The sequence below is a fragment of the Gossypium hirsutum genome, chromosome D02, assembly GCF_007990345.1.
Source record: "Gossypium hirsutum isolate 1008001.06 chromosome D02, Gossypium_hirsutum_v2.1, whole genome shotgun sequence".
NCBI classification, from domain to species: domain Eukaryota; kingdom Viridiplantae; phylum Streptophyta; class Magnoliopsida; order Malvales; family Malvaceae; genus Gossypium; species Gossypium hirsutum.
In genome coordinates this window covers 63,305,010-63,330,408 of record NC_053438.1, presented here as the reverse complement: position 1 = coordinate 63,330,408, position 25,399 = coordinate 63,305,010, and the positions used below count along the sequence as shown (strand labels likewise).

At 32.8% G+C, this 25,399-nt stretch overlaps 2 protein-coding genes and 1 long non-coding RNA gene across 5 annotated transcripts; all 3 read left to right on the top strand.

The window, feature by feature from the left end:
* Positions 1 to 402: 402 nt before the first annotated feature.
* On the top strand, positions 403 to 2,725 carry LOC107909575 (uncharacterized). Of its 2 annotated transcripts, none has more exons than XM_016837158.2 (4): positions 403 to 750; positions 1,216 to 1,448; positions 1,551 to 1,614; positions 2,059 to 2,725. In XM_016837158.2, exons 2-4 carry the CDS (start codon positions 1,270 to 1,272, stop codon positions 2,353 to 2,355), a joined length of 540 nt encoding a protein of 179 aa, XP_016692647.1. In that variant the 5' UTR covers positions 403 to 750; positions 1,216 to 1,269; the 3' UTR covers positions 2,356 to 2,725. The 2 variants fall into 2 exon arrangements, with proteins under 2 accessions (XP_016692647.1, XP_016692649.1); XM_016837160.2 differs by having other exon boundaries at positions 438 to 750; positions 1,238 to 1,448.
* Positions 2,726 to 15,819: 13,094 nt separating this feature from the next.
* Positions 15,820 to 17,592, top strand: LOC121214766 (uncharacterized). Its single transcript, XR_005910505.1, has 3 exons — positions 15,820 to 15,940; positions 16,411 to 16,494; positions 17,285 to 17,592. It is a non-coding gene; the product is annotated as an uncharacterized lncRNA (long non-coding RNA).
* A 3,723-nt stretch (positions 17,593 to 21,315) lies between these two features.
* LOC107909576 (uncharacterized) lies at positions 21,316 to 24,230 on the top strand. 2 transcript variants are annotated; one of them, XM_041088973.1, is made up of 4 exons: positions 21,335 to 21,594; positions 23,014 to 23,219; positions 23,615 to 23,883; positions 24,007 to 24,230. In XM_041088973.1, exons 1-3 carry the CDS (start codon positions 21,493 to 21,495, stop codon positions 23,880 to 23,882), a joined length of 576 nt encoding a protein of 191 aa, XP_040944907.1. In that variant the 5' UTR covers positions 21,335 to 21,492; the 3' UTR covers position 23,883; positions 24,007 to 24,230. The 2 variants fall into 2 exon arrangements, with proteins under 2 accessions (XP_016692650.1, XP_040944907.1); XM_016837161.2 differs by having other exon boundaries at positions 21,316 to 21,594; positions 23,615 to 24,230.
* The last annotated feature ends 1,169 nt before the right edge of the window (positions 24,231 to 25,399 follow it).

Here is a 25,399-nt window from a genome sequence, read left to right as displayed (position 1 = left end):
TATAAATAAATATTGAATAAAAAGCTTAATAGAGTTGAGAGAGTTTGAGAGAAGGATGTGAATGAAAAAAATAAAATTTGGGGGTATTTATAGGTTAAAAAAATTACCATTGAGATTTTAAATTCTTTTACCGTTTAGCAAAGCAACAGTAAAAAAGTCATTACATTTTACCGTTAAAAAAAAATGCCTCAAGTTGACAAGCTTTCTTACAATCTTAGGGGGACTCGCTTTCACTTTCTATTTCCTAAAAATGATTTATTTTCCTAATTAAATTTTAAAACGATTTAAAATTCAAATTAAAAAAAAAAAAGAAGAGCTTATTCAGCTAATTTAGTAAAAACTCCTCCATAATTGTATTACCAAGTTATAACCCATATAATCTAATAAATATATGTTTATATTCTCTCTCTTTCTATTCATAGCTGTGATGTTGCCAACGAAAAAAGAAAAAAGAAAAAAACTGTGATGTTGCCCAATTGCAATACGACTTTCCTTTTTATTATATTTCTTCAATTTTTTTGTGATTCTCTTGTCTCTTCCCCATACCTTCCCCCTTCTCTCTCTCTCCAATAAATCACACTGGACCTCTCCTTTACCATCCTCCTTTCTTCTCTCGCCTATTTTCTCGACTCCATTTCTTTTTTCTTTTCTTTTTTTTCATTTTCATAATTTTTTTTCTATGGTGCTCGGTTTATATTTACCTCCTACTCCCAAGTGTTTCTCAAATTACCTGTACAGTTTAAAGTTAAGGTATTACTCTCCTCTCTTTCTTTCTTTCTATCTTTCATGCTTGCTTTCTTTCTATCAGCTCTTCTCTTCGCCTCAGATTTTGTTTTCTTTAGAAGCGACGGCTCTTTTTTTTTTTTTAAATTTCACCATTTTTCAGCTCTTCAAACAGCGCCTTTGTTTAGATTTCCTTTATTTCTTCCTCGATCTGAACCATATCCTTAGCTAAATCTAATTTTAGAAAATTAGAGCTTAATTTTTTTTCTTTTTTACATTACTGGTCTAAGCTTGGTAGATCTGTAAGGAAATCAAATACGCACTTTTTTTATAAAAAAAATCACCTTTTATTTAAACCAGATCTATTTAATTTTTGTTTTGAGTAGATCTGTTGCTTTAGAACTTTTCTAAAATAGTTGTGGAATTTCAATACAGTAATTTTTGCTTTATATTTCAAGACTGTTTAATTAAGCATCTGTTTATGTTAAATAGGGGAATTAATTGTTAATATTAGGAAAGAAAAAGAAAAGCGCCAGAGGAAAAAAGATGCAGTGTGGGATCCAACAAAGCGAAATTGGAAGCTGCTCTGACGAGATGCGGAGCTCCATTTCGGTTTCGGTTACGGATCGGAAAGAGACCATGGTCTGCCCGAAACCACGTCGTTTGGGTCTTTTAAACACCCCCTTCAACGACCACCCTGTTAGGTCCCTGAGATGGCAACTCAGGTAATTTTCTATTCTTTTTATGCCCTTCGATTATCTCTCTCCCTTCTATTTGTTTTTTAATAAATAGATCTAAGAAATAGCAGTTTGTTCTACGTTTTTCAGCCATCAAGTGGAGCTTTGTGATTCAAAAGAGGAGAGTGATGCTTTGGATTTTATTCTTACAAAGGTATACTTTGTTCTCATAATTTATTTATTTTTTAAAAAGAATTAAAACATATTTACAAGTTGCTATTTCTAAATGGTTTTGTTTTAAGGCACAATAAATTATTCTATAAATTATAAAATAAGAAAACCTATTTTTGGTCCCATAAACAATGCGGCATTTCGGTGCAACACCCATTGGGGTTCTTTTAAAAATTTAACCCTTGTTTCGTGTACGAGAAAAACTATTGTGGAATTGAGTATATAGAAAAATAGAATTTGGGTTCATTAAGTTACTTGTTTTAGTATGTTGTTTCATATTTAAAAAAAAAAGGATTATTATTTTATTCATGGTGGAATTTTTAAATTTTGTGAGATTAAAAACTTAAAATTTAGAAGTTAGAGCATGTGTCCCATTTTTTAAGTTAAAAAGGTATATGATATGATTATTGGTTTTGAAACTGAACAGGGTGGATGTGGAGTGGAACAAGGTTGTACACAAGTAGCGTTGTCGCCCCCATTTTTTTGTGGGTCGCCGCCGAGCAGAGTATCTAACCCGTTAATACAGGATGCTCGATTTGGGGAGCAGAAGATTATGTCATCGGTGCCACCTTCATCGGGCTTGTACTCATCTTCTCCCTCGTCGTCATCGAGGAAAGGAAGCTATGTTAGGGCGAATTTTGGTAGCAAACCAGCGGTGAGAGTGGAGGGGTTTGATTGCCTCGACAGGGATCGTCAGAATTGTAGCATCTCTGCACTGGCGTAGACCCCATTGCAATCCTGAAAACAGTAAATAGATAAGCCTAAAAAAGGTGCTTAAATATATATCACGTTTAAAATAGAGTAGCAAAAAATGACAGGAGCCCTTTGTCATTGTGTAAATATGTTTGGTAGGGTTCCTGATCTCTATGTAAATGATGGTGTCTTGTAAGTACAGGAGTTTTCTTGGTCAACAAAAATAAGGCTTAGGTGTAGCGTAAGACGCTACGAGCTGCAGATGATGGGAATTAATCTTTGTGGGAAATCATCTTTTCCTACTAGTTTTGGTTTTTATGGGTCGTTGAAGTTTTGATGAGCGGCTTATGGAGAGAAATGTGTACAAATTCAAGTTGGTAATTGAGCTAAATTTCAGTAGACATCAAAATGTGTATAAATCATTTTGGGTTCTGTTTTGTTTGTTTTGAGTTTCATTATCTTCCTTTCGGTTTAATTGGGATCCATAAAAACAACATGCATCATACATGTGGTGATGTCTGCTTAGGGGTGACGCGAATATGGGTGCAAGGTGGGTGCTTGAGAGTGCTGCTACCCAATTGCTTCTTGTCAGTTCTTTCTAAAAAGTGGCACCAAGCTTGCAACTTACAGTTTTATCCTATCTCGACGTGATTAACGATGATTGCATTTTATTTGTTTAAACTATTATATATATATATAAGTTTTTGTTATAATAAACTTTGTATTTTATTTTCTACTCAACAAGTGTCGGGGAGAAAAATGTGAAAGATGGTTGATTCGAAATCAGAAGATATTTCCTCCGTCCTTTAATCTGATCTTCCTTCTGCTTTTGGCAAGCAAACATCATAGCAAGTAAGTACTGGGAATGGCTGGGGCTTTCGCTTTTTTTTCCTCTCCTACACGCTGCACATGCACCTGAACATCAATATATATATATATATATATATATATATATATTCCGTATGCAAGATAAATTTCATCTGAACTAAACAATTTTGTTTGATTTATCTTAGATCAAATTTGATATAACTCTCGTAAATAATTCGATTTCATCTTAGACAAATTTTAAATGATTTATAATTTAATAATTCAAAAGTTTAACAATAAATTATTAAAATTAAATCAATTCATCTTTAAACTGCAACAACTTGAATGCATAATTATTCGACTTTGAATACAATTAATTTGATAGAATATCGCATGAAATCCATCAATACCCGAAGCCTTGAGAGGCGCCATGTTGAAAAGGGCACTTTGAACTTCCTCCAAGTTGACAGTAGTCACGAGACCCAAATTGTCCTCTTCATCAACCCATCGAAAGAGACCACACAACGGGAAAGTCTCTAGGGAAGGATTCTCCACCACATATAGTTGTGAAAATAAGTCAACAACAATTCTCTTTAGAGATTCATCTTCATAACATCAGTTACCATCCTCCAAACAAAGTCCTTCAATTTGGTTTATACGTTTTCTGGCCATCGTACGACTATAAAGTACCTCGTATTATGGTCTCCATTTATAAGCCATTCCCTTTGCGACTTTTGCTTCCAAAAGACCTTTTATTGATCAAGAATCACTTCCAACTACTTCTGAAGAAACAATTCCTGTTGGCGTAAGTACTGAGAATCCCATCGATCAAGTTTCCATTGAAGACGTTTTAATTTTACCATTGTTTCCTTTTTTTCGACGAAAGATATTTCGGAAAACATCCCTATTCCATTGCTTTAGTGAGTCACTGAACTCACTAATTTGCTAATAAGATCACCTTCCTTCAACTACTAAGTAAGAATAAATCCCCGACATCCCATATGAGACATTTGTTGGATTAAAATCCTCAATTATGGTCACATATGTATAATGTATAATGTTATTATAAAGTGTGATACAAAATTAAGTGACCAATTACGTTATAAGTGTCATAAGTATTAAAGTTTCATGGAAATAATATGTAGATACCATAAGTTGTATAATTTGATGATGGGTCAAATTATAAATACTCAAAACTGATTTAATAATAAGTTATTTTAAAATGAGGTAGTGATTCCCAAGAAATAGATATATATCTTATATTTCTTTTCTATCCCCATAAGAGAGAATTATATAAAGAGAAAAACAATGGATTCAGGTATACTTTTGCATTCAGTTTTGTTCTTGATTTATTTTTTATGACCTAACATGACAGATCTTAGTTTGTTAAGTTTTATATCAAAGTTTTACGGTTCTAACAACATCCAACTAGCAAGAAAGTGAAACGGATTGTCACCTCTTTTCTTCTTGATTGCATCTAAGGAGATCATCAATGGTCAATGATCAGATTTAAGCCAGTGAAGATGACGCACTGAACTTAACGGCATAAGGGATTCGACCTATATAAACAATGACATAGTAAAAAGTGAAGAGGAATAAACATAAATATTTTACGTGGAAAACCCTCAAAGAGGGAAAAATCACGAGCAAATAAGGTATCAACTTTTCATTAAATGAGTAAACAAACGAGAGTACAAAACGGAGAAAATAAACTAAATGTACTAAACGTATAAACCCAAACCCTGAATACTAAGCTCAAAATCTCAAAGAGCAAACCGGTAAACAAAACATTAAAACTCATAGAGCACTCACAAAAAGAATATAAAATACTCTTCATAATTACCATAAAACTCCCACCAAAACTCATTGGCGACTACATCTTGTCGCCTTCAAGAAAAGCCCTAGCTAATTAGCATATGAAAATAGGGATATAATGACCCATTTAAATAAGTTTATATTACATTTCTAATCATACTAAAATATCTCTGGAATAATAAGAGTCCAACTTGGAGAAGCAGTCTTACTTGTCTAAAACATGGTTGCCAAATAAGAGAACAAGTCGTGACGTGGCATATCGCCTTGTTGCAACGTCGTCTCTGCTTTGTCGTTTCAACGCTATCATGTCATCCCGACATCCCGATGCTCCTTGTTATGACGTTAAGCCTATTTTGGGCCTTCTTTAGTTGCTTGTCAAAACATATTCCTAAGTGCCTGTAAAATGTCTGATAAAAGCGAGGCACACCCCACAAATCTCTACCTTGGCTCATATTTATCACGCTTCCTTTTCCATGCCTTGTCATGGGCCAAACTCGAATTTCACAGAATACCAAACAAGGTCAAACAGTGCTCGAACTTGTGAAGTGAAAGACTCCTAGTCTTCAAACCAAAGTTGTATAATGCAACAAGGGTCAGTAACACCCAAACAGGAGAAAGAACATCAACTCTCTCTGTAAGAGTATGCCCAAAGATCATTCATGAGATGGTTGTAATAACATACTTGATTTACCATGTTTATTAATATAAGGCGTTGCCATTATTATTTCAGTTTCTTTTCTGTGTGTATAAATAAACTGTATTATAATAATGTCCTGAGAATAATATGATTGTTCTTAAAAGATCCTTAGTCAAGTATTATTGTTGACTAGGACAACAATAATGCATTAAGACTAACATGTAGTTGATTGATGATAAAGAGTTGTCATTGATATGGAGTGTCAAAATCAATGCATGAATATGTGTGTTAGAGAACAATATATTGGACTGACCCGCTATGAGTATGTTTCTTGGATTATTATATAATTGTCACAACATTACTCATAGTGATTAATATGTATATGATCATTAGACTTGAGATCATTATTATCCTAACATCGTGAGTTGCATATTTTGATACAGTAAAACGTACACCGCAACTGGTTGTTCTATAAAGGCTGGTGTTGTATATACCACAACCTATGTTGAGGGATATGGTTGATCAATATAGAATAAGTCCCTCTTACATAATGGGAGTAATATCTTAGGCCACTTGATTGAGTGGGACTAGAAATGCATGGCCATGCTCGAATAAGTTGATATGAGATGTCATACTTATTTATATAACATAGTTTACTCAAGATATCAAGGAACATGGGATGGACTATGCAAGTGTGACTATTCCATGACTTGTGTCCATTCCAGAGATAAAGGACTTAAGGATTAATGCATGAAAGGTTAATCACATAAAGGTTATGTCGAATCATAACTTCTTGTAACTTAGGTAGCAATGATCCATTGCTAGATGTCACTCATTGTTTGTAACATTAGAATCGTTCTAGTATTACTGCTAACGTTACAAGAACCTACAGGGTCACACCCTATGGTTGAAATGAATGGAATAAAACATAGTTGGTATTGTGTTTGGTTCTCACATCAATTAAATTAATTACAATCAAATATCGAACATATTATATGTACAAGGATGTTGTACACATAATGAGAACATAGTTCTATTAATATATGAATTTGGTTCGTATATAAATTTAAATAAATACAGTTTACCTAAATCCTTGTTATATTTAATGTAATTATAATTTTCAATTAAAAACATTATTTTATTTATTTATTTTTTTAATTATGATTTTTATGTTCAGATAAAAATTTTATGAATTATGATTCATTATATATATACCGATTATAAAAGGGTGAGATAGATAGAGTTTTAAAAAAAACCCTAATAAAAAAAAGAAACCTGAAAACTTTGCTTGTGAGGTCTAGCAGCCGTCAAGTAAAGAATTCTCCAAAAATAGTTTTGAAGATTTCTTCCGTTTATTGTCAAACTAGGTGGATTACGTAGAGGTCGGAATCATAAAAGGTTGCGGCTTGGTTCGATAGTAGATCAAAATTATTGTTGCCGAGGCGTCACTGTCTACTCAAATTGAAGTTTCGATAATTTTGAAACCATTATTTCACCCCGATTCATTCCTCGCACATGGATCCATGGGTTAGATCACCGAAATTATTATTTTTTATTAATTTTGCTGTGCCATGGGGATACTGACATTCCAACACTCTCCACCTAACTGTAACCCTCTACAACCAACCTTGCCTTAAACACTTTGCGAACTGTTCGAGTCCTAAATACCAAAAAGGGATGAGATTCTTCTCTAAAATAGCCAAATGTCTGATATTTGACACGACTCCACCTTCAACTGGATTATATGGAGAGCAACGAATCATCACCCTAGTCCTCGGCCACATCAACTACCTCCATGATTATCCAAAACTTCTAGAAACTAAAATTTATGATCCGTCAAACTTTTTGATATCTAAAACGTTGTTGTGTCACTAAACGAGTCGATCTGCAGAAGCTGAATCATAGCTCTAATACTAGTTTGTTGGGGATTGACCCATATAAACAATAAGATAATAAAAGTGGAGAAGAATGAACACAAATATTTTATGTGAAAAGCCCTTAAAGAGGGAAAAACCATGGGCAAAGGAGGCTCTGACTTTTCACTAATCGAGTAAACAAACGAGATTACAATATTCACGAAATTAACCTAAATGTACTAAACGTACATTACCCAAAACTCTAAATACAAAGTTCAAAATCTCAAAGAGTAAATTGGTAAACAAAACCCTAAATCTCATAGAGTACTTACAAAAGGCGTATAAAATTCTCTCCATAGTTACTATGAAACTCTTATCAAAACTCATATGTGACTACATCTTGTCGCCCTAAAGAAAAAGCTCTTATTGATTGGCTTCACAAAACAGGGATACAATGGCCTCTTTTAATAAACTTAGATTAGAATTCTAATCATATTAAAATATCCCTAGAATAATCAGAGTCTAACTGGGAGAAAAAGTCCTGCTTGAAGTGTAACAACCCATTTTTCAGTGGTGTCAAAAATAGTGGTTTCGGGACCACAATTTCGATGTGTGAGTCTGTAAATATTAATTATTTAATATTTACGAGGTCGTTAGTTTTGTATTAAAATTTGGTTTAGAAATTTTTGACGTTTAGATAGTTAACTAAAGAAAAAGGGACTAAATCATAAAAAGTACAAAAGGTAATTTCTATTAGTGTTTAAGTGCTCATTTGTAGCAATTAATAAAAAGAGAATGGATTAATATGGCAAAATAGCCAAAATTGAGAATAATGGATGATAACATGATTGTTTCCTAATGTTATAATATGAAGTGATAAATTTAATTAATAAATATAATGATAAAAGAAATAAATGAATTTAAAATAATTAAACAAAGGTTGGTGGGGGCATCATCTTCATTTTCTTGGTTCTCCACGAAAAATTGAAATGAGAAGCTCCATGAAAAGAGCTTGAAATTTTGGCTATATTAAACTTATGCATGTAAGGGTTTTCCTAACTTATTTTTCATGCAATTGACATTTTTGTGATTATTATCTTGATATCTAGTTGGAATATGGGTTATTTTGTGAAATTATTAAAGTATAGAAATTATGCCATTGAAATTTTTGAAGTTTTATAGTTATAATTGGTTTGGGTAGTAACTTAGTAATGATTTGTATTGAGTTTGTAAAGTGATTTTTATTAATTTCAGGTTTAGTGATTAAATTGGAAATAAATTAAAATGGACATGCTTTTCTTGATAAATTCTGAAATTTAGGATTGTTCTAGAATGGTTTAAAAAATTAAGTTCAATGGGTTTAAAGTTTAATTGGGAGAAATAGGCTTGTTTTGATCTTAAGGACGAAATTGATAAAAGAATAAATGGTTGGGGCAAATGTACAAAATTTTTAAATATAATGAAATATGTATTGATTTGTATAGTATATAAAATTGAGTTTAATAATTAAAATAAATTATATTATAGTCAAGATCAAGTATAAAATCGAGGAAAAAGGAAAGTTGTTGAATAGTCCCTGAACTGTTGCAAACTCTACAGTATAACCTTGGTAAGTTCGTTCAGTTTAATTTACTGTACTAGATTATCGAATGTTCAATTTACTATATATTAGATGCTATATTAATGAGAATTTAAGTAGTGAATCATTTATAATACTGATTAGTGATGATAAATCCTAAGCCAGATGAATGTAGGATAGAGCATGATAGGCATGCCAATAGGTTATAATGCGCATGGTACGGGGATTGATTTGAGATGAGACGATGATTCCTGTCCTGTGATTTTACACTTAATATATTGAAGTCCAGCATTTATTGCGGACCATTTCACAATATATTACAGTGATTCCAGCGTGTTATTGGGGGAGAATGTAAAGCCTTCGAGCTTGGCACTTAGTGCCCAGGTGTGTTTTCAGAGGGATGTTAGCCTACGAGCTAGGCACTTGATGCCGAGGCGTGTTATCAGTTGGATTGGCTCGTTTGAGCATTTGGCATGTTTCGGATGGATAACTATGTACTCATATCCATATCTCATTCATCAGGCAAGTTTCTTGTGTTAAATGTCTTGCTATTGAATTGTTGAAAGATTATTCATGAATCTTTTGATAGAATTGTGGCTTGATAATGAATGATCTCATACTTGATTATGTATAAACTCACCTGCTGTGGATTGGGGTTGACAGGAAACTCTGACTTTTAATCTTTTTATTAAAATTATTATGTAACAGCCCGTTTTCAGTGAAATCGAAACAGTGGTTTCGGGACCACAAATTCAAAGTCGGAAGAAATTTTATTTTAATATTATTTTATGGTCTATAGTAAGATAGAAATATTGTATGAAAATTTCGTTAAGGAATTTTATTGATTACATGTCTAATATGATAAAAAGGACTAAATTGCATAAAGTGTAAAAGTTGAATTCTAGTAGCTAAAGGTATCAAATAGCTATATAATTCAAAATTGGAGGTCCTTCTATGGCAAATAGACCATTTAAAGAAGTTAGTAGATAAGGATGATTATTCATCATTGGAATTTAGTAAATTATTAAGGTTAATTTTGGAAAGTAAATGATAAAATGATGATCAATAAATAAAATAAAACAAATTTTCATCATTTTCATCATCTTTCCTAAAATAAAACATGGAAACCCTAGCCATGGAAGCTTGAAGATAGACAAGTTTATTTTGCTTAATTAGGTGAGTATACTTGTCCCGTTTTTAATGATTTTTATGTTTTCGAGATCGTAATGGCTTAATCTAGCTATCTCGAGGATTAATTTGCAAAATTGTTAAAGTATTAGGGTTTTTCCATGTATGAGTATAGTTGAATTTTGAAGTTTTATGGTGGAAAATGAATGGTTGTTGTTAGATAAACAACTTTTGTAAAGAGAATTTTGATAAAATTATTATTTAGGGACTAAATGGAAAAGATGAAAATTTTATGGAAAAATTTTTGAATTTTTATGAAAAATATGGCCTACTATTGATATGTATGAAAATCGGTTAGGCTTGAAATAAGGATTAAATTGTATGAATTTCATTTTCCGAGCCTAGGGACTAAATCATAATTAATTAAAAGTATAAGGCAAAATATTAATTTTTCCAAAGATATGTATTGGATTGAATTGAAAATGAATTGTATTAAATTGAGTTAAATTCATTTGTATAGATCCGGATAGACCTAGTACGGAATTGAATTGAGGAAAAGAAAAAGTATCGGATTAGTAGCTTACAAATCTACGTATATTTGTCGAGGTAAGTTCGTGTAACTAAATGGTATATTTATATTTTTTAAATTGAATATTATTTTGTGTGAATTGTACAATTGCCATGTACATTATTAACCATATATCCGACAAGTGCCGAGCCCCTTTTGAACCTTAAAAATTCGATGGATACAAATGACATGTCATTAGGGTTCCCGGATTGGTTGTGGTCCTGCATGTGTTGCGGATACATAACAGCTCTTATGATCTTCTCGATACTTGGCTCTCACAAGCTTTCTGATAATTGGCTCCCATGAGCTTCTTGGTTAATGGCTCTCTTAAGCTTCCTGATATTTGGCTCGCAAGAGCTTTCTGTTATATGGCTCGAAAGAGCTTCTCGTTTACATGCTTGTATGAGCATTACTGAATATGAATTGATGGATTACATTTTTGTACACTTTGTGTGTACTTTCCGTGTATCCAACGATATTTTAAATGGTTCAACGGGTACAGTTCTGTTACGAGATTATATGAGAATGACATGAACTGTTACTGGAATTTATGTGAAATACATGGAAATGATCTTACATGATATATTGAAACATGAAATGGGATGGTACATGTATATGAAACTTGCTTGGTGATTATGTTCACCCATGTTTATGGAATATTACATGAGTTTCACATGACTAACATGTTGAGGATATGTGTATAGGCTTTTGGCCAAATTGGTTTGGATATGTTATGAATGCTTACCTTAAATGTAATTAAATGGTAAGTTAAATTCTATGTTATACGAACTTACTAAGATTAAATGCTTACTCTATTTTATTTCCCCTATTTTATAGTAACTCGGAAGCTCGTAAGGGTTGGAAACTGGTCGAGCTACATCACACTATCCATCGGGCATTTCGGTATATATATAGTAAACTAATTTTGGTAATAATGGCATGTACAGGTTAATTTGGCCAAAGTTGGCATGTAAATGTTTGGTTGAGACTAGCCATTTGAGTGGCTTGTGTTGGATATTTTGATGTGTTTATAAATGGCCTTACCATGCTTGATGTGTTTTTGGCATGGATGAGTGATTGATAATTTATAGGCATATTGATGATTGGTTTGAGATAGTATGTTTGGTACAAATATGCATATATGAGTATTTGGTCAAATTGTAAAAGTATGGATACTTGGATATATGAGGTGATATGTCATGTATAATTTTTTGTTTTGGCTTGATTTGAATGCCTTGATATAGCTTGATGATGTTCAAAAATGTTTCGTTAACTTGATGGCAAATTGGGTGAGAAATGTGGCTTGGAAAATGACTTATTTTCGTCCACACGGGCAGAGACACGGGCGTGTGTCTCAGCCGTGTGTAACACACGGCCAGATGACACAGTTGTGTGTCCCCTATATCTTTTAATTGCGCAAGTCAATATGCTCAACACGGCCTAGCACACGGGCGTGTAACCCAAGTCAGAGAGTTACACGGGTATGGACACGGGCTGGGACACGGCCGTGTGCCACTATTTCGAATGCCCACACAGCCTGAGACACGAGCATGTCTCTTGACCGTGTGAACCAGATGGCCTGGCCACACGAGTGTGTCCCCTTCACCTTTGAAAAATTTTAATGTTTTCCGAAAAATTCTTTGAGTTCCCGAATTAGTCTCGACTTGTTTCTAATGTGTATTTTGGGCCTCGAGGGCTCACATAAGTGACATTATGCTTGATTTCAATTGGTTTCTGATATGAATGCTATATGATATGAAATATTTGTTTATTTGTTTTTGTAAATTTCGGTAATGCTCTATAACCCTATTCCAGCAACGAATATGGGTTAAGGGTGTTACATTGTTATGTTTAATTCGGTTAGCTTTATTGTGTTAATCGTTGAACTTACTAAGCTCTAGTGAAGCTTACTTGTGTTCTTTTCTGTTCCTTGTAGATAACATTTTGTGGAGTTGGGTGATCGGATCAACTTGAAGATCACATTATCCAGATTCATTTTGGGAGATTTTGATACACTTATTTTTTGTTATATTGGCATGTAATAGGTGTGTTCGTATTTGGATATTTATTACAAATGTTATGTTTTAAGCTTGGTATAAGCTTACTTGTGTATGTATCTTTAATCTTGGTGTGAATATGTTCATATAAAGTTGTTTTGGTCATTTGATATAATCCTTATTTAAGTGTTTGAATCATGGTATGAATGAATGTGAATGAATATGAAGAAATAATAAGTTTGGCATGAGTTTTATATATGAACTTATGAATTTGAATGCAAATTAGTGGATGTGTCATGTGCATTGAGGTTGATAATTAAATTGTGGTGTCAATTAGGACACATTGGTTAGGCATTTAGGTTGAATATTTTGGCATGTTTTAAGCTTGTTTAAATGTGATTTTAAAGTATGAAAATGGTTGATTTTAATTTGGCTTGTTACCTAAGTTTTAGATGAAAGTTTGCCTTATTGGAAGCTTTTTAAGGTGCACACGGCCGTGTGGCACATACAGCCATGTGTCTTATTAATTTTTTAAGTGCAGAATTTTCACACAGTCACAATTAGTTACACGATATGGCCACACCAACGTGTGGGGAGGTCGCACGGCCATGTGTAAAGCCACACGGCCATGTGACCCATGTTTCCAAACTTTTTAAATTTTTGCATGTTTTTCTGTTTTGATTCAAATTAGTCCTTGATTGTTCCCAAACCATTTTTAGGGCCCCGTAAGCTCAGTTTAAGGCTCGTAAGTTTTCTTTTACCCTAATTTTTATAAGCTATTGATTATTATCATTTATTTTATATTTTTGTTTCTGTTTGATGATAAATGTCCTGATTTGTACTGTAACGCTTCGTAACCCCAATCCGACGATGGAGACGGGTTAGGGGTGTTACATGAAGTCTAAAACTTGTTTGCCAAATGGGAGAACACGTCGTGATATCCCAAGCCGCTTCATCGTGATGTTGTGATCCTCCTTGTCACGATGTCGTCATCTATTTCTCAGGAAATACGAAGCACACCCCACACACAGCTCTATCAAGTCATTGAGAAAAATTCCTCACCTCCATATAAACATTGGTCTAACAAATCCCAAGTCTCTCAGGCCATTATCAAAAGAAAGTCCTGGAACATTTTGCAGCATGGTCTTTTAAGAGACGTTCCCCTAGTACGTTTAGAGAGAGAAACCAACCAAGGTTCCTCAATAATTGTCGATAAATATTCCAAACAATTCCAAAGATCCCGTCTACAACTAGCTTGAGGACTCATAAAAATGAACATGCATAAGAAGTTACTCCATCCATTATAGTTTCTTACCTGAGCATAGATGAATTGACGATTTGTAGCAAGAATATCAATCTTAACATTGTCTCTCCATAAGAGCCAAATACCCCTCACCAAACCCATTTGCTTCAATTCTGAATGAAAACCCAAAACCCAATTTTCTAATGACAGAATCAACACGAGTTCCTCTAATTCGTGGATTAAATGAAGCTACAACATCAATATCAAACTCATTATTATACTCTTTTAGGAGATTGTGAAATTTAAGGTGTCCGCACCCCTGACAATTCTATACCAATATATTAAGTTTCATAAAAAAGAAACATACTCATCATTAGAGCGCATACTCCATATTATTAATTGGCTCTTCATTGAAGTCCAATAATACCACTATATCGATTCCCGTGCCCATAATTCCTCCTCCCTTTGCACTCTCAACATCTTCCACTGTGAGTTCCATGGCCAAAGAGACAGGTACCATGGCAAAATCACTGACCCCATTCATTATCCTTGGCTCATTCAAAATTAGCCTAAAAGACATTATCTTTTTTAACAGCTAAATTATTTGGCTTCTTAATCATATGCTGAACACCATCCAAACGATGTTGCTGCTCCCCTAACTGAGAAACCTCTGCAAACTGTTCTACCTGATGACACCCTTTGTCAAGGCCAGTTTCTATTGGTATTGGGTCAATGAACGAATTATTATGGCCCAACTTAGAGCCTCGGGACATCATTACTGCTCCATCATCAAAAGACCTTTTTATCATGGCCTACTAAAGTACAAGTCTTAATCAAATTGATTAGCCATAGCACCTTAATAGGCTTCTTCAGCCCATTAGACAATATGCCTTTCCCCTTGGTCCACTTACTATCTTTCCTAGCTGGGCTAGCTTGATGGGCTCTAAAAGTGATACCCAAGTTATCATTACTATCTCAACTTACCTACTCTTCAAACATAACTAAATTAGCGTGATTATTGGATCGCATCTACTCCTCATCAACATCACATTTATCAGTGGATTGACTTAAGATTGAAAATCTTGAGCCTCCCATATTCTGAACCTGATTTTTTCTCCCTACCATTATGAGCTTTCCAATTTTATTTTCTCTTCACGAGCATCCATAAACCGAAAATTTCCTTCGGTTCATCTCCTCTGTAGCAGAATTCTTTCGCGAATGGTCTTCATTGGCATCATCATTAACGCCTTTTTCCTGACATGCATCTTGAACATGGACATATCCACCACATTCGGTAACGCTTCATACTCCACTTTTTGAAGAAGACCATCAATTCTGTTTTTGACTTCAACAATTTATCCAAATCAACATATACAACCATTCTCAAAAACTATCCCTTATAACCATTACCAATGTTGTAATCTATCTTTACAACCCAACCAATAACATTACTAATGGCATTAAGGAGGCTTTTCTTATACATCCCACCCGAGAGTTATAGCAATCGAATACAAACTATCATCCTTTGTAACAGCTCAGTTTTACCTAAATCGGAATAGTGGTTTCGAAAACATAAATTCGAGGTCGTAAAATTTATTTTATTATTATTTTAATATTTACAGCATGATATTAGAGTTGTGTGACATTTTCATAAAAAATTTTATCGTTTAAGTGTTTAATTCGGTAAAAAAGACTAAATCACGTAAAGCGTAAAAGTTGTGTTCTATAAGCTAAAGGTATCAAATAGCTATAGAACTTATAAGTAAAGGTCCTTATGAAGTAAATATCCCATTTATGAGATAGTGGAGTGACAATTGGTGTTATTATTAATATTTTTAAAGGGTAAAAGGGTAAATAGGTAATTAAGTTAATAATAGATCAAACAAAGCCAAATTGTCATCTTCTTCCATTCTTTTTCAACCAAATATCAAAGAAAGAAAAGCCATTTTTGGAATCTAGGGTTCGACAACTTTGAATACTTAATTGGTAAGCGATTTTTGTCTCGTTTTTAACGATTTCTATATTTTTGGAGTCGTGTTAGCTTAATCTAGTTAGCCCGTATCTTCGATTTCAAAACTGTTAAAGATTTTGATAGATTTCATTGATGAATATTCAAGATTTTTGTTGTTTGATGATGAAAAATAAATAATTTTTGATAGATTATCATATTTTATTAAGTAATTTTTGATAAAAAAATGCTTATTATGGATTAAATTGTGAAATCTGTAAATTGAGGGGTTGAAATATGAAATAAATAGAATTAATGGGCTGTTAGGGACCTAGGGAAGATTCGACTATGCTTTGGTATTTTGTGTATTTTGTGTAGTTTTGAAATGGGGACTAAATTGTAAAAATGTGAAAGTTTAGGGGAAAAAGTGTAAAATAGCCATAATGTGTGTTTTGGACTAAATTGAATAAAATAGTTGATTGAATAAGCTGATTTGGATAATATATAGATCAAGATAAGTCGAGATTGGGATTAGATTGAGGAAAAGGAAAAGTGGACAAATAGTCGATAATTTCCATCCGAGCAACTCGAGGTAAGTTCGTATAATTAGAATCGAACTTTCAATTAATTGCAATTGTATGAAATGAATATATATATGTGAATTGAATGGTTGAAATAAACGATATTGAATTGCTTAATTTAAAATGTATTGAGTAATACCGAGCCCTGTTTGAACTATAGAAAATCGTAGGATACGAGTGACATGTCACTGGGGTTACCGTTTTGGTCGAGCTCCTGTATTTTTTGTGTACTCACCACAGCTCTTATGAGCTTACCAATATATCAGCTCTTATGAGCTTACCGTTTCAGCTTGATAAAGCTTATCGTTCTTCAGCTCGGAATAAGCTTACCGATCATGGCTTGAAAGAGAGAAAATGATAATGAATTGACAGATTATCGATTAATGCACATAGTGTGTATCACCCGAGTATCCTTCGGTGTTTCATTAGGTTCAATGGGCATTATACTGTTACCGATTATATGATTGAGAATGAAATGGAATATGATCTATGTGAATTGTATAGATGAAATATGATATGTGTCATGAGGACGTATGGAACTGGAAACGAGATTTTATGAAATATATGAATGAAATGCTATGTAAGTTGAATGCCAAATTGAATCATTCATGGATGAAATGTTAGTTATATGCATATTTAAGACTCTAACTTATTGAGGTGTATGTGTGATAGGCATTTGAATATTCGAGTTGAACATATTGATTAAATTACTTAAATTATGCAATGTGGTAAGTTTAAATTCTATTATGCAGGTTTACTAAGCTTTAATGCTTACTCAGTTTATTTTTTCGTGTTTTATAGAGGTTCGTTAGCTAGCTCGATTCGGACGGCATCGGAGATAAGCATCACACTATCCGTCGATCTCTTGGTACTTTTGAACTCATTGAAGTTGTGTAAATATGGCATGTATAGGCTAGTTTATAGGAATATGTTTTTGGTTACTTTAGCTTATTGTATAGCTATGTGTTTTGATGTTCTTAAGCCATGAGATTTGGCTTATTTGTTATAATGGTCAAATATGCATAAGATGTTATGTTTTGGAAAGTTTGCTTATGAAGGATTTGTTGCATATGATAATATCGATATGTGATGAGTTGGTGATTGGAAAATTTTTGAATGTTATTTGATATTAAGATAGGTATGAAGTTGAATCATATTAGTTTGATATATGTTGTATCAGGCTATCAAATGGTATAATTAGATTTGATTTGAGTTGTGAAATTGGTTTGATTATTGGAGGTTGTATTTATGACCGAATAGATGAAGTTAAATGGCTTGGTTTAGGTAGTTTGGATTGGTTATTGAGCATATGATTTGGATATACTATAATTGTCGTTTGTGTCTGAGAATGGTTAATGATATTATGGTAAATTGCGTATGAATTAGTAAAGGTCAAGATCATATTTAATCTTTTGATAATGTTTCATATATGGATGTTATTTAAGCCGTATGGTGTGTCTTGTTTTCACTTAATAATTCGAATGTTCATAGGTATGTAAAATGTATGTTTTTCCAATTTGCTAATGAAATAGATTTATGAAATTGAATATCATAATCTATATGCTAGGTACCACATATGAAATGATACATGCTTGGTTTTAATTTAGGAAGTCGAATACCATGAATGTGATGTTCATATGGTTCGAAAATTTATATTTATAAGCACGTGTTGTATGACTTTGATGCATGTTAGGTGGTTCGAAAATTTGATTGAATGGAGGAAATTGATATGATTGAATTTGAAGCGTGGTTCGTATTTGTAATATGATTAATAATGCATGTTTGAATTAATTGGATATGTGCTTTATATATATATGAATTTGACTTATATGAATGAGTGAATGGTTGCTATTTGAATTTGATAACTATTGTAAAGAAGTCATTATAATTTTGTGCATGAATTGTAATAAATGATCGTGATGAACTATATTTTGTTCGGTAATGCCTCGTAACCCTAATTCGGTGACAGATACAGATTAGGGGTGTTACACCCTTCATAGATAATCTTGGCTAGTAGAAAACATTGGTGACCATGGTTGAACTGTCAAGTATTATCCATAAATAATCCACAAACCATTTGTTAACATAGACAAATAATTCTCTTTGCTCTTGAATTTTACCAAATAATAGTCATTTTCTAGATTCATAAGTTAGATTCCTTGACAGGTTTCCATAAAGAAATAACTTTTCCTAGAAGAGTATTAAAACAAATTTGACGCCCTAACAACTTGATGACTAGGGTAAGAGACATACCTTCTCAATCAACCCATGGATCCTATTTGAAAATCGTATCGGGGAAATCTCATCAATCACCTTCATGATAACATCTCTCTTACACACCCCTATGTCATCAACCTCATGTTCTTTCCCTTTCTTTTTCCCATGTCCCATAAGCATATCTTTGAATGAAAATCATGATTCCCCTTCAGTTTCCTTCTCTATGTAGTTCGTATCTATTGAAACATCTTCCAAATATTGAACTTTTTTCATTGCCCTACCTACTCCCGCATTGGAGTTTATCGACATAGCTTGCATCTTCTCCATTTTTTTCAAAATGTGTTAATAAAACTACAATGAGATAAATCCTCTCATTATACTAGCTTTAATTTAATTTAATTACTTTAATAATTAAGATTTTTTAGTTGTTTTGGTTAAACAAGTATTTTTTAGGTTTATTGTATTTTAATCCTATAAATATAATGAGGTCTTTATTGAAGTGTCAAAAGTGACACATGGCATGCAATTTCAAGTTCCATATTGGACAAATTAAAAGTAGATGTATCGCATTGAGAGATTTATTAAAGTACATGATATTTTTTGCCATTATCCTTTATTATTATTATTATTATTAAATTTTAGGATTATATATATATATTGAACAATTGAATGCCTTTCCATTGATGATTTAAGCATCCCCAAATAAGGCTTTTCAACAACATTGTGAAATCACTTCACAATCATGTTTGTTGAACTTTTTGCTTCTTGTTCTTGACCAAAAGTGGGATAAATATTAGCAAGAAATGCTGATGAACTAGGAGCACATACATGTACATCCTCAAATTGGATATATAACTCTACTACAACATCCCTAGTTGAGTAATGTGCATCAATCATTAGCTCAATATTCATGTCGTCATTCAGCTCAAATGTAGTATATCTTATAGAGTTCACTGGCGATAGGTACCTATATTTCAATCTCGATATTCTCCTCTGACTTGATTTCTAGATTTTCCTACTAATTCTTGATAGAAGTTCATTAAGTTTGACACTCCTGTTGAAAGTCAATTCTATAGATTGGGTGTATGCAAAAATGATCTTGATCTCAGTGTCACAAAGTTGATCGTTGTAATAAATAATGTCTCTAATTCTTTTGCTCATCTTCTATGACAAAGCCTATTTAACAATACACAATATAGTGAATAGATACGAGAATATTATACACAAAATAAAAATAAAAATTTATTACTATATTATTCTAATATATTGTTACAGCATAAAATTATTAACACATAAATTTGTAATACCAAAATTTTGAACAAAATATCATAAACAGAGTAACAAAAAGAAGTAATTATATATTTTCTTTAAACAAATTAGTTTATTGGGGCAAGTGTCCAAATTATCTATAGCAATCATGAACTTTGTTTGAGAAAATGAACTTAATATTGTTAACTTCAACACTGTTCTTATTAGCATGCAATATTTCTCTACAAAGGCAAAATCTTGAAAAAGTCTCTACATATCATCTCTATGTTGTAGGAAACCTCTACCGTGGGATATGAAACATGTTTGAAAATGTTTAAAAAGATAGGAGATGACTTCACAAATTTAATTAGAAGCATTTTATTGGGAAAAAAAATGTTTGGGATTCCTAGGATAACTAAAAGTGTAAATCATTAGATTTATCTCGATTTTTACAATTAATGATTTAAATTTGAAATTATTTAAAATTAAACGGTTAATATGTTGACAATAAAAACGTGGCATCTTATTGGATAAAAACGCACCTTATAAGATAAGATGTCGCCTCAACGTAAAACACATTCTACAGGGAGCTTTCACTTATGTGATAATTAATCGTAGAAAATTAGTTTACTTAATTATTTTAAAAGAAAACCTATATTCTTTATTTTTTTTTAAAAAAACCAACGATTTTACCTAACTACTAAAATATGATGAAATGTCCCATGTACCCTTATAAAAGGATTTTCCTTCAAGAAAAGCGAAATCTCGAACTGCATACCCCGCGTGATAACAAAGTGCAAATTAGTTTCCAGTTCCCAACGATCACCATCATCTCTTGCTCATTCTTAAGTGTTTTTTTTCTTTATTTTTTATACAAAAAGTTTAAAATAAAATTAAGAGATAAATATCAAAATTATATATCAATTATGATTTAATGTGTAATTGTATATATAAATTTTGATTTTGTGTAATTCTATACAATAAATTTTGATTTGATCAAATTCTTATAATTTATTAACACAATGATTGATATAACATCATTTTATGTTTATATATTACATAAAAAATTATGTTTATTCAATATAAAAATAAATTGATATATTTATCTCTTTAAATGTATATGATTAAATCAAAATTAAAATTTTAAGTATAGGTTTGAATCACAATTAAAGTTTTACGTGCATAATTGTACCAAATTAAAGTTCATGTACACAATTACATATTAAATTAAAATTAATGTATAATTTTAGGATTTATCTCTAAAATTAGACTTAAAGCAGTAAAAAGTTTTTACTTTGAGTGGTAAATATGGTAATTGAAGGGCGCGTGATTCAGCGAACGAATAGAATAGGCGTGGGTCTAAAGTTGACACTTTTTGGAAAAAGAAAATATAGCCTTTCACTGCTTTCTACTACTCTGTTTATTTTACATTGCTTTGATCAAATTCCACATTTTCTTCACTGAAAGCAGCAGCTAAACAAGGGCCGCTCTCTTTGCCTCGCTTATCCATACCCTGTCAGTGCCTGCGTCAGCTCAAAGCAGAGATGGGAGAAGGAAAGGGCTCAACCCTTGTGCACCTTCTGGTGGTAGTCCTTAGCTTGGTCGCATTTGGGTTTGCCATTGCAGCCGAGAGAAGAAGAAGCGTTGTAAGCCCATTCTTTACTCTTTTCAGCTTTGCTTTAGATACCTCAAGCATCCCTTTCAATCTTCTTCTTTTTTTGGGGGGTTTTAGTGCTTACTGTTTTTGTATCTGATGTTTGAGTTGATAAAGAAACTAGGCTTTCTGAGGTGTGATATGTAGAGATCTGTGGGGTTTTAGAGTGAATTTTGGTGGGTTTTGTTCGGATGGTATGTTTTAAGTTTCAGCTCCTCTGCAACTATTTCTTTATTCCATGATTCTACATGTAGAATATGTTATTAAAATATTCTTCTTTTTTCAATTTTTTTTTGGTTGAAGATCTACGTTTAAGTTCATTAATTTACTCTCAAAATACATTATTTGTTCTTTCAATTGATGATATTTTAGTTCATTCCTTTCATGACTCACATTGTCCTCAAAATTAATGTGAATATTGTGCCTGATCTATCAGGAAAGAAAAAAAAAAAAAAGAAAAGTTGTAACAGTAAAAGCCCAATTTCAGCCAATTTGAGAAGCTTCTACATTGAGCATCTGGATTTCCCATTCCCCCTTCCCCGGTCAATGTCCCCTTCTTCAAACTCTCTTTTTATGGCAATGGCACTTCTCACATAATCTGAATGAGGCATCTAATGGTACATTGTCTTGAAATAGTAATTTATTTCATTGGTTTTTAATCCTATAAGCCACTATACACTAACTTCAATACTCTCCAGAGAGAAGGAAATATAAAATCATTTTTCTGACATTTCAATAAAAGATATCTCCAGCATTACTATATAGTAAACATATTTAACAAGAAGAATCACAGAATAGTGTACCTATTTAATTGTTCATACTTGTACTGAGCCGGTAATACTAAATATCCTGCAAAGAGCCACCTGCTTCTTAATACATTGTCTGCAAGATATCTGTTGAAATACTTGACAAACTGAAGTAAGATGCGCTTTTGCATGCACTTATCCTAGCGTGGATTAGGCTTACATTGCTTCTTTCAACCTTATTTAATGCAGTAATATCTAGTGCAGTTTCTTTATAAGGTCCAAAACTTGTGGTGCATAGGTACCTAATGAAGCGCAATGATGAGCACTTGTTTAAGTAATTATTTCAATGTGAAACTAAAGAAATATGCATGCTGACATCTCTCTAATATTAGTGCACTTAATATGTAGCTGAATTTTTTGTTTAATTTGAAATGGTCAGAATTTTGGGCTGCTGATAGGACTATGTTTAGGGTTTAAGGTTTGGGGTCATTTCCATGTATGTAGTTATTGTATTTTGTAAAGCAGTAGGGGTTGGATATGACTTCGCTATTGGCAAATTTCAACCTCCTTTCTGGAGATGTTTTAAGCCCAAACATCAGGTTATGATGAGGCCATGTGCATTGTTTAATTTATGACCTTTTAACCTTTACTTTGCTGCATTGCAGGGCACTGTTGTTAAAGATGACATAACAAATTCTACATATTGTGTCTACAACTCGGATGTTGCCACTGGCTATGGAGTAGGTGCTTTCTTGTTTCTTCTTTCTGGTGAATCGCTGTTGATGGGAGTTACGAAGTGCATGTGTTTTGGGAGGCCATTAGCACCGGGTAGTGATCGAGCTTGGTCTATCATATATTTTGTCTCATCATGGTAAGTATTTGAGGTTGACATGCCACATCATGTTCATAAATCCATCACTCTTTGAACTTCGACCAAAGCTCTTCTCTGATTGCTCACCTTCCTACTTTTATGCTCCTTGCCCTCCTGTTTTAATGAAATCTCATTTATGATATGCCATACTATTTCCTTCTCTACCATTTGATCAATATGATTTCTGTTCGAATTTTATTATCTTTCTTGCTTGTTTTCTATGTGGCTTTCTGCTCATATCATATATGTATACATACATCTGTATGTATGTATATATTACTTCTAGCCTTATGTATATCCTGCTTGTTTTGGAAATTCCAAATGTTCATGCTACAGAGGAGATTTTTGTGGAAATCTTTTTCCCTTCTAATTCTTTTGTGCACCTGCATTTGCAGGTTGACTTTCTTGGTTGCAGAAGCATGTCTAATAGCGGGTGCAACTAGGAATGCTTATCACACCAAGTATCGTGGAATGATTTATGCCCAGAATTTCTCCTGTGAAACATTGAGGAAAGGTGTCTTTATTGCAGGAGCAGTGTTTGTGGTTGCCACAATGATTCTCAACGTATACTACTACATGTATTTCGCCAAAGCAACCACCACAATGCCGGCTCACAAGGCAAATCGAACGAATTCAACTGTTGGGATGACTGGTTATGCTTAAGGTTAAATTACTCAATTAATGAAGCCAGGCAGATAAGTTTCACATCTAGTTCTAGTGTGACATCGATTGACATTGTAATAAACAACTGTACTTGTTATGTTTGCGCTTTTCTATGACGCTACAGCTCAGGTAATGAATGTATGGTGTCAATGGAAGGAGCGATAGATTTGTTGGGAACAATGTACGTAAAGATCAAAGAAATGTCTTGGCGCTTGACCTCAGATGCCTGCCATCGCTTGGCTTAGTGATATTCTACAGAAACTCTGGGAACTATACTATATTAGCAACTTGTTTTATAAGGAAATTTGAGCTTGGTATATTAATTCTAGTATGTTGCTTGTTCTTGAATCTTGCGTGAGTCTATGTTTGATATTAATGTTAACAAGTAGCAACCGGTTACATTAGACCTTAAAAGATCGTTTTGTTAGTAATTGAAGATTGTAAGACTTTTGCTCGTCAAATTGAAATTGGGTTGGGTTGAGTTGAGTCGTTGTTGTAGGTAAAATAGAGATGAATATTAAAAGTTTATTTGCCTAATACGAAAATTTTCTTATTTAGAGAGTTAATCCACTATACTTAACGAGTATAAAATGTAACCTCACTCTACACTAAACAAAATTATTTTCTTTCACTTCTGATCACTCACCTTCTAAGACTTAGGGTGAGTTTGGATGGGCGGTGCGTTTACCTGCGGTTAGTGTAAAAACAGCAGTGGCGGTGAGATTAGATACCGTAGTGATACTGTAGCGTGAGACAAAAAGTAAGCTAAACGCACCGCATCTCATCTAATCGCCCATCCAAACCCACCTTTACTAAAGCTAGTTCAGCTTGCATTTAATGAAACAGTTATTATATATAAACAAATGAAGTGCTTTCTCGATATCTATCCTTAACAAAAGTTAAAAAAGGATTGTAAAGTTACCATTAATTGCAATCACTTATTCCATTCAAATTATCCTGATTTTCTCAATATTAAGTTCTGAATGTTTTCAATTGATACTTGTTTTGTTTCCTGCAGGTTTAAGATTTACTGATAGAATCCATTAAGCAAAAGATCAAAAAATATATCAATTGCATGTTTTACTCTGTTGTTAATTATTTCGCAACACTTTAACCAATTAAAAGTCAATAATTGCGACAGTGGATGATGTTATCTAAGCTCCCTCAACTTTTATTTCTAATATAATATATTTGAACATGCCACCATATGAAACATGGTTTCTGGTGTATTTTCCCACTCCCAGACAGGCATATCAAACATATAATATGGCCGAATGACTGTAAATTTCGGGTCGCCTATATATTTATATAATACTATATACCCTTAGCAATGGTATATATTTGAATATTATATAAAAAAAAACATTAAAAACACTTTTAAAATCATATAATTATTTTAGTCATTAATCAATTAAATTAGTATTTGATTGACTCCGTGTTATTTAAAATGTATTATCTATACTTCTATTCTATATATTAAGCTTTTAACTCGGTATCATGAGTCAATTGAGCACCAA

What these genes read in the sequence shown, in the direction of transcription:
- LOC107909575 (XM_016837158.2), top strand. Translation starts at nt 1,270, where the DNA reads ATGCAGTGTGGGATCCAACAAAGCGAAATTGGAAGCTGCTCTGACGAG. An exon ending in TCCCTGAGATGGCAACTCAG is followed by an intron (nt 1,449 to 1,550) that starts GTAATTTTCTAT and finishes TACGTTTTTCAG; the next exon opens with CCATCAAGTGGAGCTTTGTG. An exon ending in TGGATTTTATTCTTACAAAG is followed by an intron (nt 1,615 to 2,058) that starts GTATACTTTGTT and finishes GAAACTGAACAG; the next exon opens with GGTGGATGTGGAGTGGAACA.
- LOC107909576 (XM_016837161.2), top strand. Translation starts at nt 21,493, where the DNA reads ATGGGAGAAGGAAAGGGCTCAACCCTTGTGCACCTTCTGGTGGTAGTC. An exon ending in CCGAGAGAAGAAGAAGCGTT is followed by an intron (nt 21,595 to 23,013) that starts GTAAGCCCATTC and finishes GCTGCATTGCAG; the next exon opens with GGCACTGTTGTTAAAGATGA. An exon ending in ATATATTTTGTCTCATCATG is followed by an intron (nt 23,220 to 23,614) that starts GTAAGTATTTGA and finishes CTGCATTTGCAG; the next exon opens with GTTGACTTTCTTGGTTGCAG.